Below are 14241 nucleotides of genomic sequence, written 5' to 3'. Positions count from 1 at the left end.
TGACGTGCATGGGTCTGCTGCTGTACTGCGAGTGATGATGAATCTTTGGGTGTATTTACAGACAGAAGAGACTTGCAATGCAGTTCAGCATGCAACTAGGGAAGACTAATTGTGTTACTGCACAACAGTAGTATTTTCTTTTACTTGTTGATTCTTTTCCTCCACCTTACAATTATCTCCAAAAGATTCAAAATGACTTAAAGAAGACATCATCCCTCAAAACAAATCTGTAGGCTGGAAAGCAGCACGCTCTTCTGTGAGCCAGGCTCTGTAGCTCCGGGCCCCAGTGTCACGTGGGAAGCCTCTGCAGGGGGCACCTGTCCTCATGAAGGAAGTAACGTTAAGAGCACCGATTCCAGGAGGCCAAGGACAGGGTTTGGAACGGAGCAGTGGCTGGCAGAAAAATTCAAATGTGTTCGGCAGGAAGCTGATCACTGCCAAAAATAACTGGATTTAGAAAAATCTGGATGCGAGCGCCTCTGGGAATGAAAGCGAGCTCCGGGGCTCCTTACCTATGTCAATACACCTCTGGGAATGGAAGCCGGCTCCAGGGCTCCTTACCTATGTCAATACACCTTTGTTTTGCCGTGTGCTGCCGCGAGTGCCAGTATTTCCAGTGCCTCAGCTGGTCTTCTCTGCTCTTGTCCTCAGCAAAAACCACCATGATCACACTCTGGGAGAGAGGAAACATTATCAAATAAAGACGCTACAGGCGGAGTATCTTTCAGAAAACCTAGTTTTTTTATTTTGCAGTGAATTGATATGGCAATTTTATGATACAAATTAATTTACAAAACAGAAAGAGACTCGTAGACAGAAAATGAACTTCTGGGTGGCGGGGTGGAAGTGGGGACAGATAGTTTCGGAGTTTGGGAAGGTCATGTACACACTGCTATATTTTAAATGGAAAACCAACAAAGACCTACTGGAATTCTGCTCAGTGTTATGTGTCAGCCTGGATGGGAGGGGGCTTTGGGGAAGAATGGATACATGCATATACACATGGTTGAGTCCCTTCACCGTTCACCTGAAACTACTACAACACTGTTTTGTTTAGTTTTCACCACAACATTTTTATTTGGCTATACCCTAATACGAAATGAAAAGTTTAAAACAAAAAAAGTTTTTTTAATTAAAAAAATTTCATTATCTTAAAATTGTAATTTTTTGTAGGGAAATTTCATTATTTTGAAATGAAAATGCAATTTCATTATTTTTTAAATTTATTTAATTTTTTGGCCACCCTGTGTGGCACGCAGGATCCCTGTTCCCCGAGCAGGGATGGATCCCAATCTCCCTGTAGTGGGAGCACGGAGTCTCAACCACGGGGACCTTAATTTAGATCTGCTTTGGACCTGGCAATAATGAGCTGCAACCGGCCCAGAGCAGGACTCACGCGGACTTTGCTGATGGGGTGGTGGACGCCCTCGTTGCCGCTCACTTCCTTTAGCGTGACAGGATAGAACTGGCCTTTGTTCAGGTACGTCATAGTGCTGTCTCCTGGTTTCTGTCGGAGCGATTTGGAGGCTTCCAGGGTGTATTCAAAGTTGTTCCTAGAATACAATAAGAGTCACAGACCTCTAATCCACCCCCTTGGAAGCTTCCCCTATGCCTGAGCTCAGACGTGAGATGCTGCAGTGGGGAGGCATGCACACAGCAGGCGAAACATCCCAACTGACAGTGTCATCTCACCACCAGCATTCGCTGCTCTTCCCCAAATCACCTCAAGCAGCCCAGAGATCCTCCCAGATGTGGGACTACAGACCACCTCTGGAAAACCAATGAAGCCATGTTAACAAACTAGAGGTTTGGAGGCTAACGATACTAAAGCTACGAATGAGTGACAAGCACTCTGGAAGGAGATCTCACAGGACATGCTGCCACCCAGCAAGGGTTGCAAACAGGAGGCTGGCAGGCCTCTGACGAAATCTGACTTGGCCCGCGTAGCACTTTTTTGCTGTTTTTACCTATAATTTAAATGTCCTCGGATGGTATTCCACGGTCCTCTACATTTCTATTATCTTCTAGCCCCACCTATAAATCCCCCTGAAGCTGTATAATAACCTTGTCAGGCCGGGGGTTGGCACATTACCCCTATCTTTATAAATGAAGTTTTACTGGAATGTGGCTATGCCCTTTGATTCTGCATTATGACTGCTTCTGTGCTACAGCCCAGAGCTGGGCAGAGCTGAGCAGTTTCGACAGAGGCCATATGGCCAACATTGCCTGAAATATTTGTCATCTGATCCCTCAGAGAAAAAGCCTGCTGACCCCTGCATCTCAGGTCCTGAAGGGACCGGAGTTTGTGACTTCTGGACCTTGAAGCAGGTGTGCCTTACATATTCCCGTAAAATCCTAGACTTTTAAATAAAACTTTTATTTTAAAACACAACACACATAAAAATGCATAAAATGAAATTACAGAATGAAATCCCAGACTCCTAAAAAAACCTGAAGATGTTTATATATAATGTTGAAAATATTCATATTTGCAGAGTGAGATGTAATTCTGTGATGCATAAAAGAGGTTGTCAGCCCAGTAAACAGTTGGCTTATAATTAGTGAGACTAATAAAAATACAAAAGCCTTAATCCACTTGATGCTGTTCCTAAATTATCACAGGATTATATACTTTTGGAAACAGAATGGGACCTCAGATCTGATTTAATCCTTTCATGTCTTCTCTGAGATTCCACTCTACTACATCACATAAAGAAACCAAAGGGAAGGGAAAGCACCAACACCAAGAATCAGGGAAACGGGAAACACAGTTCAGAGATCAAAACCGACTGCACTAAAACAAAGCAAAAGTCCTCCAGCAAAGATGCCACCACACTAACTGCAGGAAGGCAGAGTTGAAAGCCGCCAAAAGCCACCTCTGATTTTTCAAGATCAAATTAACAAAAAGAGTTAAGTTGCACAAATTGAAAGTTAAAAATCAAATTGAAAGACAACTATTACCCAGAAACACTGTCAAAAACATAGTCCTCTGAATTCATGCCAGGCATCCGCAGACTGAGATCCGAGGGGAAGAAAACCTGAAATACCAATGTAATAAGCCACAAGGATGTAACTGGTGATCAGGCTCACTGAAGACCGACGTTGGGTACAGGATCAGAGTCTACGGCTTAAGGCAACCCACCGCTCTTTTAAAAGTTGTCTAAGCCAAAAATTTTAACTCTACAAAAAATTTAAAGAGAAAATTAGAAAAAAATGTCCATTTTATACGTCACTTGATCAAACTAAGACAATCTATGTAGGTACTCTCACAAAGCGCTTCCTTCTCTCTTCTCCCACCTTTCCCACACACCCCACTTCTGCCTAAACTCTGGGGTCTGCACTCCCAATCTTATGACCCTTAGGAGTCAGCTCTGCCACTGAACCAAGTTCAGACAACGGTATCAGGTTGGCACGGTGGCTGGCTGGAGTGAGGTGCTTTCTCAGGAAAGGCTACTGTTCTATTCACTCTGTAAGCGGGGAGGGACACTCCGTCCCCCCACAAGTCATTAAACACAGTTCCAAACGTCCTCAGTCCCTCACTTAGACCTGAGTGACATGTTCATCACCCTGAAATCCTTGGAAGTAAGTACTGGAAGTGATGGGTAAATGTCACACAGTGCATTTGTCATTGAGATCTACCTGCTCCCCGACAATACTGCCAACCAAGAAATACCAGGCAAATATATGATAACTCCTTTTATACTAAGACCGGTTGCAGGGAGCTTGGTTTGGTTGAGGACCAAGGCTGAAAACAGACTGTGAGGCTGTGTCTGTCGTCTGTGGAAATTATGTATGTGGCTTTCCTTCTTACTCTCCAGCAAAGCGCTTGGTTGAAATCATAATTGTTAACTCAGCTGCTGGTAAGATTAGCCATGTGCCCTTGATAATAATTTCTGGTTTTATAGGTTTAGTTTACAAATTATACCCGTGGACCTTTTCTCTTAAAAAAAAAAAAAAAAAAAAGTGAAACCTCTTTTGTTCCCAATCCACTCACAGGCTGAGTTTCAAGCTTATATAACAAGGAAGTGGTGGAACCCAATACTTAAACAAACACGCAGCGTCTTAGGAAGATGCTTGCGTTTCCTGTACCTCCTGAACGCCTTCCTTGAAGGTCTCCGAGAAGGTAGAGTCTGGAGTGCGCCTTTGCGCATTTGGGGGTTGAGCACCAGAGCCGAACTGGTCAGCATTCAGGTTCCGGTCGAAAACCACCACACGCTCCGTGGGCTCGGGGTGATATACTGCTGGGGGGATGCCCACAGCGAAGCCGTGGGGCTGGCTTTCCGTCTTGATGGAGTGAGTGGGCATCGCTGCGATGGAGACGGTGACCGTGGTGTCGGGGGCCGTCAGGTGTCCTCTCTTGTCGACGCCCAGCTGGTTGCCATGCGGAAGGACGATGTTGAACGGCACGTTCTTCAGCACTTGCACCCTATTCTCGCCAGCAGAGATGAGGGGCTGCTCCGGCACGTTTGGTACATTTCTTTAAGGAGAGAAAAGCGTGTTTTCAAACTCAGAGCTGATACAATTCCTGTGACAATTAACTTTCCGAATGGCACTGGGCTGTTGGGTCCTGGGCAATAGTAATAATAACACATTTGGTAGAAACCAAATGAATAGGCAATGGCATGATAACTCATCACAAGAGAAAGGAAAAAGCCCTCTACAGTTACAAGTCAAAGCACTGAGTAAAACTTCATTTGGAATGCTGAGAACTCAGAGCTTTCCTCTACTATATTTTATTTCCAATAACCCCCATAAAATTGGCGTATTTTACTAGCAGTCTGAAGCTACACACATGATTAACTGGAGCAGTATAGGCTGGTGGTTAAAGTATAGATGCCAGAGTCAGGTAAGGTAGATTCAAGATCTCTTAGTAACTACATGCTCATCTATAAATGAGGATAATGATGGTACCTATCCTCACAAGGTTGTGATGAGGATGAAAGGAAAGTACACTGAAAAGTGTGCAGTGATGCCTGGCACACGGGGGCCCACAGCCGTCACTTTTCCTGGGGGCTTCCGGGATGGCTCAGTGCTTGTAAAGAATCCACCTGCAATGCGGGAGACCTGGGTTTGATCCCTGGGTGGGGAAGATCCGCTGGAGAAAGGAATGGCTACCTACTCCAGTATTCTGGCCTGGAGAATTCCATGGACAGGAGTCTGGTGGGCTACAGTCCATGGGGTCACAAAGAGTTGGACATGGACTGAGCGACTAACACTTTCACTTTCACCAACACCACCCCTCACCCCATGATTGTACTGAACCATCATATACATCAACATAGAGTTACTTTTGGCTCAACAAATATCCTGTGCAATATAAGATATTTAGCTTAGGGTAAAATTCATAAATTTTCAAAGTTCCCTCAAATCATACAGGCTGATACAAGGAAAAAAACAATTTGGTAATTTGGCAGATTTCAAGATCAATAAAATAGTCAAACTTAAAACCATAAATTCACTCCCATGACTATTTTAAAGAAATTTCTTTACAGAAAAAGGAGAAAAAAGAAAAAGCTATCTAGAAAGTTGTTCATTAAGGCTTTGTAACAGCAAAAATCAGATACAGCCCTGATACTCAGGATAGCTAGAGTTTGATTTAAAATACTCCAGCAAAAATAAACAAAATTTAAATATTAACTAATTAGAAAGTTGGAGAAAGGAAAGAGTAGATCAAACAGATACCAGTCAATCCTAAAGGAAATCAACTCTAAATATTCATTGGAAGAACTGATGCTGAAGCTGAAGCTCCAATACTTTGACCACCTGATGTGCCAACTCACTGGAAAAGACGCTGATGCTGGGAAAGATTGAGGGCAGGAGGAGAAGGGGGTGAAAGAGGATGAAATGGTTAAATAGCATCACTGACTCAATGGACATGAATTTGAGCAAATTCCGGGAGACAGTGAAGGACAGGGCAGTCTGGCGCATTGCAGTCCATGGGGTCACAAGAGTCAGACATGACTTAGGGGCTGAACAACAGCAGCAGCAGCAAGGATCAAACAGCAGGAATTAAGCTGATAACAGTTGAAGCTGAGTACCTATTGGCTTATGCTACTTTTCTACTTTTGTTATGTTTGAAAGTGCCTATAACAAAAAGTAAAAAATAACAGCTATAAGCCCTTTTCCAAATTATGAAGACTAAAACAGTAATGTAGAAAAAACTTATGTAACGTATTAAGTAGAAGAAAATCCTACCTGTGAATACAACCACAACCACATGAAATGCACCTGCCTGCCCAAACAGTGATCAGATAAACTGTCAGCAGAGTGGGATTCCAAGTGATCATTCTTTCTTCAAAAATGTTTCATTCTTGTATTACTAAGAGAACTCAGAACAATTTTAAAGATATATTTAGCTTTTTTCCCAGGTCTATAAAGTCAAGCCTTAATTTTCTGAAAGTTTTAACTTAAAATATTTCAAAAATAACCTCAATAGGCATTTGGAATACAGCTGAACATACTCTATTAAGTTTCACATGGGTAGTTACTTAAGGTCATTGGTGATGACTTTTTTAAATGGACCCCTGCCATTGCCTTAAGCCACACTGTTCTTAAGAGAACCTAAGACAAATAAGCAAACAGTGCAGTCATGTTGTTAGTTAAAAAAAAAAAAAAAAAACCCTTTGGATGAAGAGAAAGTTATTGTTTTTGTTTTTAGGAAAAGGGAACTTCTACAGAAACTGGTGACTTCTCAGTAACAGAATCAGAGTAAGGGGCAGATCAGTAATGAAATCTGTGTTCAGACATAAAGAGTCCAACTTACCTATGTCTTCCTCTAGTTCCTGTTCACTTAAGCTCTTGCTTTAACTTTCACAGAAACCGGGAATCTGTAGTGTACTGTTTCACGCTCTGTCTTAAACCTTACCTTTTGCTATGGTCCGGCTCGGGGTGCTCAACATCTGCCTTTGCTGCTGATGACCTTCTCTCTCGCGGAACCTGAGATATCAACATACAGGACCACAGTTTCGTTCTCACTCCCAAAGTAGAGACACAGTCCCTACTTTTCGGTAAGTGCAACCCTTCAGACGATTATGGACTGCCTACCGAACCCCAGCTCCAAGGACACGCAATGAATAAGACAGTGTCTGCTCTCAAGGAGTCCACAATCTGGCCACTGGGTTGATATGCAAAAACCAGCTTCTCTTCAGTTGGCAAAGAAACTCAGAACATCACAAATTTACTTTGTCATGGAGTGTGGGTTTCATCTCTTTAGAGAAATACCTCTGGTTGGGTTTTACCCATTTATCTACGTAACATAACAGAGAAGAAGCTACTGAAAAGACAACCAGGCTCTTTCAGCGTTCTCCCTGCTCTTCTCTGCCACTCTTCCCTTCGGATCAAACACAAAATCAAAGGCATCAGCCACATTAACAGTTCACTCCAAGATCCAAACGGTGACTCCAAATGATACATTTCATCAGAGACACTGGGATTCACAACGTCTGTCACTCAAAGGACAAAGCAGACTCTGTTGGGTCTATTCCTTCTTCGAGCCTGCTTCTCTGCACAAGTGAGAGCAGGCCAACATTAGTGGGTGTCCTGTAGACATCAACCCAACTGAGACTTATCTGCAATACAAACTCCAAAAACAATAAGACATTTGAAACTAGTTTTCAACGTAAAAGTAGAAACTCTATTCCTACATTCTTATTTTACCCTTAAAGACAGAATGAATTATTGTTTCTGGTAGAAACAACGTGTTTTTTAAGCTTTACCAAGGTTATTATGGAAAAATGACTGAGGGGTACATTCAAAGAATTGAAACAAGTAAGTCAGTTGGTTTAAAAAAGGAAAATAAATAACCCCACATCTGTTGCAAGAAGGCTGACATATAGTACTACTAAGACTGCCACTCTTGATGGGCAGACATGAGGATTTATCTCCTCCTAAGATGTATAATACTTTTAGGACCCTTTATTTAAAACACACGCACATACAATCACTGCAACTAGTGTTATTACACAGGTTTTTCTGGCACTAAACTTGTTGGTTTCCTCCCATTCTAGAAAGTTTCAGTTTAAAATATCTAACTTCAAACTTCATAATTAATACTTAGGAACTTACAGCTTCTATACTGAGTCAATAAAACAAGCCACAAGAAGAACAGATATATAAGTTCTACTTCAAAGGAACCCTTTGTGGCTACACTTCCCAGGCAAAGTTTCTTCTGGCATCCTTGGTTACTATGCAAGTTTCCATTCATATCTAAAGGAAAAAAAAAACAACCTTACCTCATTCCCTCAAATACAAGCTGGACACATGGCCTTACATCAGAAAACAGAGCTTTGGTTTAGGTTCCTCCTCCCCACCCAATTTTGATAATCAAGCTATCTTTCTTGCTTTTTACCCTCTGCATTTCTTGTATTCCAAAAAGAATACAGTGTCAGAATGTAACAAAGAGCTGGAAACTGGTGAATCTGAGAGTAAGCTATCTTGTTATTTTAAATTTTCTATAGATGTGGAAGTTTTAAAGACAGAAAGATGGTGAAAACAAACTATAATATATAGCCATCCCTGCATGTGGGTTATTGGTTAAAAAGAATGCCAGAGTGAACACAGCAAGCAAAGCCCCGCCCCCAGGAGGCAGCATGGCATACGGAAGAGGGGGCCTGGCACAACCCGAAGTCCTGGCTGTACATACTAGTCGTGTGACCTGAGAACCTTATTTTTTATCACCCACAAAATGGGGATAATGGCACAGAACTTGCAGGGTTCCTGGACGGATCAGAAACAACATGCACTCTGGTAACATGTCTAGCACAGTACAGGTAATCAGTAGGTGGTACCTGGTATCATTGGGACAATGATGATGACACAGACCAGGGGTGTCAATCCAGATACAAACACCAGGTAAAGCTTCAGGCAGAGGACAGACTGCACTGAATTAAAACTAATCCAAACCTCGAGGAACAGACAATAAAACACATCCTGAACCTTAAACTAGAAAATATGAGTGGGTTTTTTTTTTTTCCCCATGAAATCTCACAATCAAATCAAATCAGATGCCCTCCAATACCACTTAGGGGCAAGGAAACCACGCTGACTACCTAGGAAGAAAGGGTTAGCACACAGGCAAAGGGAACCCCTGTCCACTCTTGATGGCGCTAAGAGCTACCTCTGAAAAAATGATCACCCTCATTAAGACACAGTGAATTTCTTCTTTCGAAGTAGCTTCACCTTTCAGATAGAGCCAGAACAGTTGGCTACTGCACACGTTTTAGAAACAACCTTTTGATTCCGTGATTGTAGATTTTCAGCTTTGAACCACAGTACGTCAAAGCACTCATTAAACTATTTATAGTCACTACAGAAGCAACTTGCATTACAGTCTACCAGCAAATTACTGTTTTTTACCCTGTTGGATCAAGTGCACCTTGCACAGTAGTTACAGGGTTCTGAAGAGCAAGCAAACCCACCTTGTAGTAGTCATAGAGCAAGCCCAGCGCGGCGGCACTGTCCTCATCGCCATTGATACTCATCATCGCTTTGGTTGCTGCAGTGAGTGGGTTTTCCAGGAAAGACTTCCAGGCTTCATCCTCACTAGTATAGGAACGCCGCTGTGAATAAAGTGCTTCATTCTGAAGAACCAAGACTGGCCGTTTGCTTGGGAGAGATTTTTTTTAAAAGAAAAGAAAAAAACAACATATATATGTGTGTGTGTGTCTCTCTCTCTATATATATATATCACATCTTCTATTGCAAATCATCATAAGCTAATTTTTGAAAAAGCAAACAGCCAATTCTTGATTTTGCAATAAAAGAGTCCACTGTTCCATTATTTCATCATTAGTAAAGTAAGTTAAGACACGATCAGAAGACAACCCACTTAAATGTAGCCCAATGGGTTACCCAGGAAGATGTACAGTATTTAGACAGCCAGGGAACCTGCAGTTACCTTCATGTGGAACCCAGGACACACTAAGTGACACACAAAAAAAACCCCACTAAAACCAAAAGTCAAAAACTCACTCCAAGAAAATGTGAAGCTATTCAAACGCTTTACATAAACAAACACAAGGACAAAGCAAGGCCAAGGAGAACACACACTCTCCTCAAACACAGGCACTCAGGACTGTCCCCTCTTCAAAAGTACATCTGGTTCCATCCTCAAGCTGCTATACTGCTATTTCCCTCTTTCTCCTGGTGATGCCATGCCTCAAACTACCAACAAGGGGGGGATGGAAGGAAGAAGGGATAACTTGGATTAATCCTCGGGGGTATATGAGAAAGTTAGAATATTCTACTGATTGCCAGCAGATTGAGCATGGAATGTGGCCAAAGGGGACTGTAAACCAATAAGGAGACACAATTTTCTGGCATGGGAGTTCACTGTTTATCTTAGAGATAAACACTTAAGAATCTACAATAATAAATGAAGCCGCTGGACAAAAAGAGATTTTTTTTTTTAAGGAAATAGGTTGAGGAATCTGTCCTCAAAAATCTTTCCTGGTTTTTCATACGGGGCAAGAACTGCTTCACATTAATGCTGTAGTTTGGTGGGAAAAATCCAGAACATCAACGGAGAACTTTAGTAGAGTCTTATAGAAGATTTAACTTAAAAGAGTAAAGCAAACACGACTGATTCCAAAAACCTGAAATGTAAACAGCCTCAACAACTGTTCAGTTGGCTCTGTTTAGTAAGTCAATAAAAAGAAAAAGTGGAAAACTACCTCCAGCAAAATCAAGCACTTTTTTCTTTGAAAAAAAAAAAAAAAGTTTAAATATTCAGAACTACTCCGAATCATCACCATTCTAACAAGCAAATTAAAGGAGCTATTCTCATTGCAACACACAAATGAAATATGTAAATTGCCTAAAGGTGACCTACCTACTCTAAAAGTGAATGTAGAAAGACTGATTATCTTCTCAAGTAATCAACAAGGTTAGGGTTTGGCAGTCACCTAGGCCCTTTAAAAACAGAGATTCTGAAAAAGGAGGGGAGAAGGGAATCCAACAACTTAATTCATCCTCAGTCAAAATTAAATCCTATTGCAAGGAGTGCACATTTGGCAAGAAAAGAAATCTTGAAGGTGGTATACTATTTTAACCCAAAACAAACACAATGGGTTGTTCAAAGTGCATAGTTGGTTTAAAAATGAAGACTTCCTACAAATCTCAAATTTAAAAAAAAAAATTAAGAATATACAAAGGAGCATTCCTTGCGCCACCAGGAGAGAACAAGAGCTGCTGAGCCAGTGGTACCCCGGGATTACTCTCTGGGATCTTGCTAAGCTGTAATATTAATAGTATAATAGCTACTTCCAGAAGACTATGACAGTACTTGGCTCATTCAGTTCCCCTAATGTTAGTTCTTCAGCTTCCCTTCTTCTACCCCCATCCCAAATCTGCACAAGCAACAGAAAATAAACATTTCTTTGCAAATGATTTTGTGTGTGATCACCCTGAAGGTGTCTTAAACTATTTCCAAACTGTGCCTCAGGCCAAAATTTTAGCTCTGGAAATATGCCTTATCTAAACTATAAGTCAAGAAATAAACACGAAACCAGCTGCCTTTTTTAGTCTACTTCCTCATGACAGTCCCTAAAGGCTCATCACTGCCCTCTCCTTGAATTATATATTTTCAAGCAATAATTTATCTTCATACTGTACAACACAAGGTTAATTTAAGTTATTCCACTTAAGCTGTTCCATATATAATACTATCTAAACCTCTCCTCCAGAAAAAGAGCACCCTTACACAAAATGATTCTCAGCAATTAATTACAAAACTGGGAAAAGTACTGCTGTGCCCTGGATTCACTGATCTCAAATATAACTGATTGGTTGGGTGCGATTTACTTGCATTTTTTTCTGAACAATTTTATATTTACAGAAAAGCTGCAAAGGAGATACAGAAGCGTCCCTCGCCCGGTGTCTCCTAATGTTAACGGCTTACATTACCGCCTTATAGTTAATGAAAACATTTCTTCAATCACGAGCTCCAGAAAGCATTATTAATAAGTACAAAGCTTCCTAGTTTACCACCCTGATTTCAAAGTCTCATCCTTCTTGATATTTCTGAGCATTTTTAATTACAGCAATCTGTAATTACCACCAATGATGCAAGCGGCAAAAGAACTCCTACAGCAATTTTCTCACTCACACAGTCAGCCAGGGGAAAAAAAAAAGAAACTGCCAGGACACCCGAGCACTTCAACTTTTCCCTAGATCTCTCGGTTCCGAGGTTCTAGCAGGCGACCGAACGACACGGTTGAGCGACGAGAGACTTGATTACCTGAGAAGGCTTCCCTTTTGCAGCCGCGGGAGTGCGTCCCAAAGAGCAAAGCCGCCCGGGTTAGGGGAGGGGGGGAGGTGGGGGGTGGGAGGCGAGGCCTCCGCGCCCCCCTCCCCCGGAGAGCAGAATCGGGGCGCGCCCGAGGGGTGGCCCCCCACCCACCCCAGACCAGGACCCCGAAGCTGCGGGAGAGGTGGGGGTTCCACTCCGTAGCGCAGGGCCGCAACCCCCCATGGCAGGGGGCTCCCCCTGGGCAGGGGGGCTTTGGAGGAACAAAGGCAGGGAGGGGGTGCGGAGAAGCCGAGGCCGCGGACAGCTAGCCCCGCGCCCCCTCCCGCCGCCCAGCCCCGCGCCCCCCGCTCGGCCTCGCGGCAGGTGCGGCCGACCGGCCGGGCGGGCAGGCAGCAGCGGCCCCGGCGGCACGGCCGGCCTCGCGTACGCCGGCGCCCTCACTCACTTGTCGTACTCCTGTGTCATCGCGCTCGCTCGCCGCTGCCGGGCCGCAGAACTGGACTTTCGGGTTGGGACAGTACACCCGATCCGGGGGGGAGGAGGAGGCGGCGGCGGCGGCGGCGGCAGCGGCGGCGGCGGGTCCGGAGCAGCGGCCCGGACGGGTTGGGTCGGCTTTTCTCGCTCGGAGCCGGCCGGGCACGGGCAGCGCGCACAGGGGGCCCCGCCTCAGCCTCCCATTGGCTGGCGGCGCCTGCACGGGGCGGGGCCTCGGGGCCTGGGGGGGCGGGCGCCGCGGTCTGATTGGCCGGCGGGCCGGGCCGCGGGGCGGGGCCGATGGGCCCCTGGGGGGCGGGACGGGGCCCGGCCGCTCCGCGTGGCTGCGTCCGTGCAGCGCGCCCGGCTCTCCGGGGCCCAGCTCCCGCCCAGACTCCAGCCAAGCCGCGAGGCCCTCGGGCGCGCACTTGCTGCCGCCCGGCGGTCCCTGGCGCGCCCGCGGCTGGGGAGGCCGGGCGCTGCGTCCCGGCTGTGCCCCGCGGCCACCGTGCTCGGCCGCCGCACCCGCCGGACTGGCCGGGCCCCGGCGCCGCCTTCCCGGGGCTCTGGGCGCTCTTTCAAGCCCACCGCCGCTCCAGTGACGGAGCCTCCCCTCCCCACCTGGCGGCTGCATCCTCACCGCGCCCCGCGGTCCGCTGCTCGGCCGCCTCGGGCACCTCCCAGCCTGGGGCCGGTGGAGCCGGGGCCCTGCACCCTTTCGCCCCTCTCACCTCTCAGAGCGCGTCCCTCTTCCTTACGAGGCTCCTCTGCCTTTTACCCGAGGAAGCACAGACCGTGTCCCTCCTTACCCCCGTCCCCCAGCCGCCGCCCGAAGCTGTCTGGCTTTAGAACCACCTCCCCCCCACCCTGTTCATCCACTTTAGATTGTTCGCTGTGTGACAGTCGCCACAAAACTGCCACGACCTGCTAAGACGGCTCTTCTCTCCCGCCTCCCGCCCCGCCCCCGCGCGGCCAGGGTTGGGTGGGTGTCCGCCGAGTGGTAGCCCCAGCATCACCCCAGCCGCCCCCATCCCAAGTGCCCGTTCCTCTTCTGTGGGCCGCCCCCCAACTCCGGGCGCCCCCACCAACCTCGAACTTCCATCCCTGCCCACCTCTTTAGCCCTCTGGGAACTGCGTCTGGACATCTCCAGCCACCCTGCATTCTTACCCTCCACCACTGCCGCCCCTCCCAGCACCTCCAAGTCGCATCACTCCTCTGTCACTCCTCTCCCCGGCCAGCTTCTGTGCATTTCCACCCCTGCCTACTCCTGCCCCAGCTGGCCTTTCCAAGTGGAAGCTCCCTTCTCCAGGGTCTGCTCTTCCTTCCACAAGTATTTATTGAGAGACCGGCCTCTATGCCAGGCATTGCTCTAGGTGATGGGGATGCCTGCAGTGAGCACAGGGGACAGTATTCCCTGCCTTCTTCCAGCATCCGACTTGGGGGAACTGGGCCATAACAAAATTAATTAATTGTACTGATAGGTTAGAAAGCTATGTGGGAGGGAAAGTAGAGGCGGCAG

The 14241-nt window shown here is 45.8% G+C and overlaps 1 protein-coding gene across 1 annotated transcript in view; it reads right to left on the bottom strand.

Annotated features, from left to right (window-relative positions):
• Nucleotides 1–12712, bottom strand: part of GRHL1 (grainyhead like transcription factor 1) — a 47747-nt gene extending 35035 nt beyond the window's left edge. Inside the window, exons 1-7 of the mRNA XM_068977693.1 lie at nt 12693–12712; nt 9417–9603; nt 6866–6936; nt 4090–4477; nt 2962–3038; nt 1397–1553; nt 562–673 (exon numbers count right to left, since the gene is read on the bottom strand). Coding sequence (XP_068833794.1) covers nt 562–673; nt 1397–1553; nt 2962–3038; nt 4090–4477; nt 6866–6936; nt 9417–9603; nt 12693–12712 — 1012 coding nt within the window. The remainder of the gene's footprint in view (nt 1–561; nt 674–1396; nt 1554–2961; nt 3039–4089; nt 4478–6865; nt 6937–9416; nt 9604–12692) is intronic.
• Nucleotides 12713–14241: the final 1529 nt, after the last annotated feature.

Source organism: Capricornis sumatraensis, chromosome 1 (assembly GCF_032405125.1).
Source record: "Capricornis sumatraensis isolate serow.1 chromosome 1, serow.2, whole genome shotgun sequence".
NCBI lineage: Eukaryota > Metazoa > Chordata > Mammalia > Artiodactyla > Bovidae > Capricornis > Capricornis sumatraensis.
This window is presented reverse-complemented; position numbering and strand designations above follow the sequence as displayed.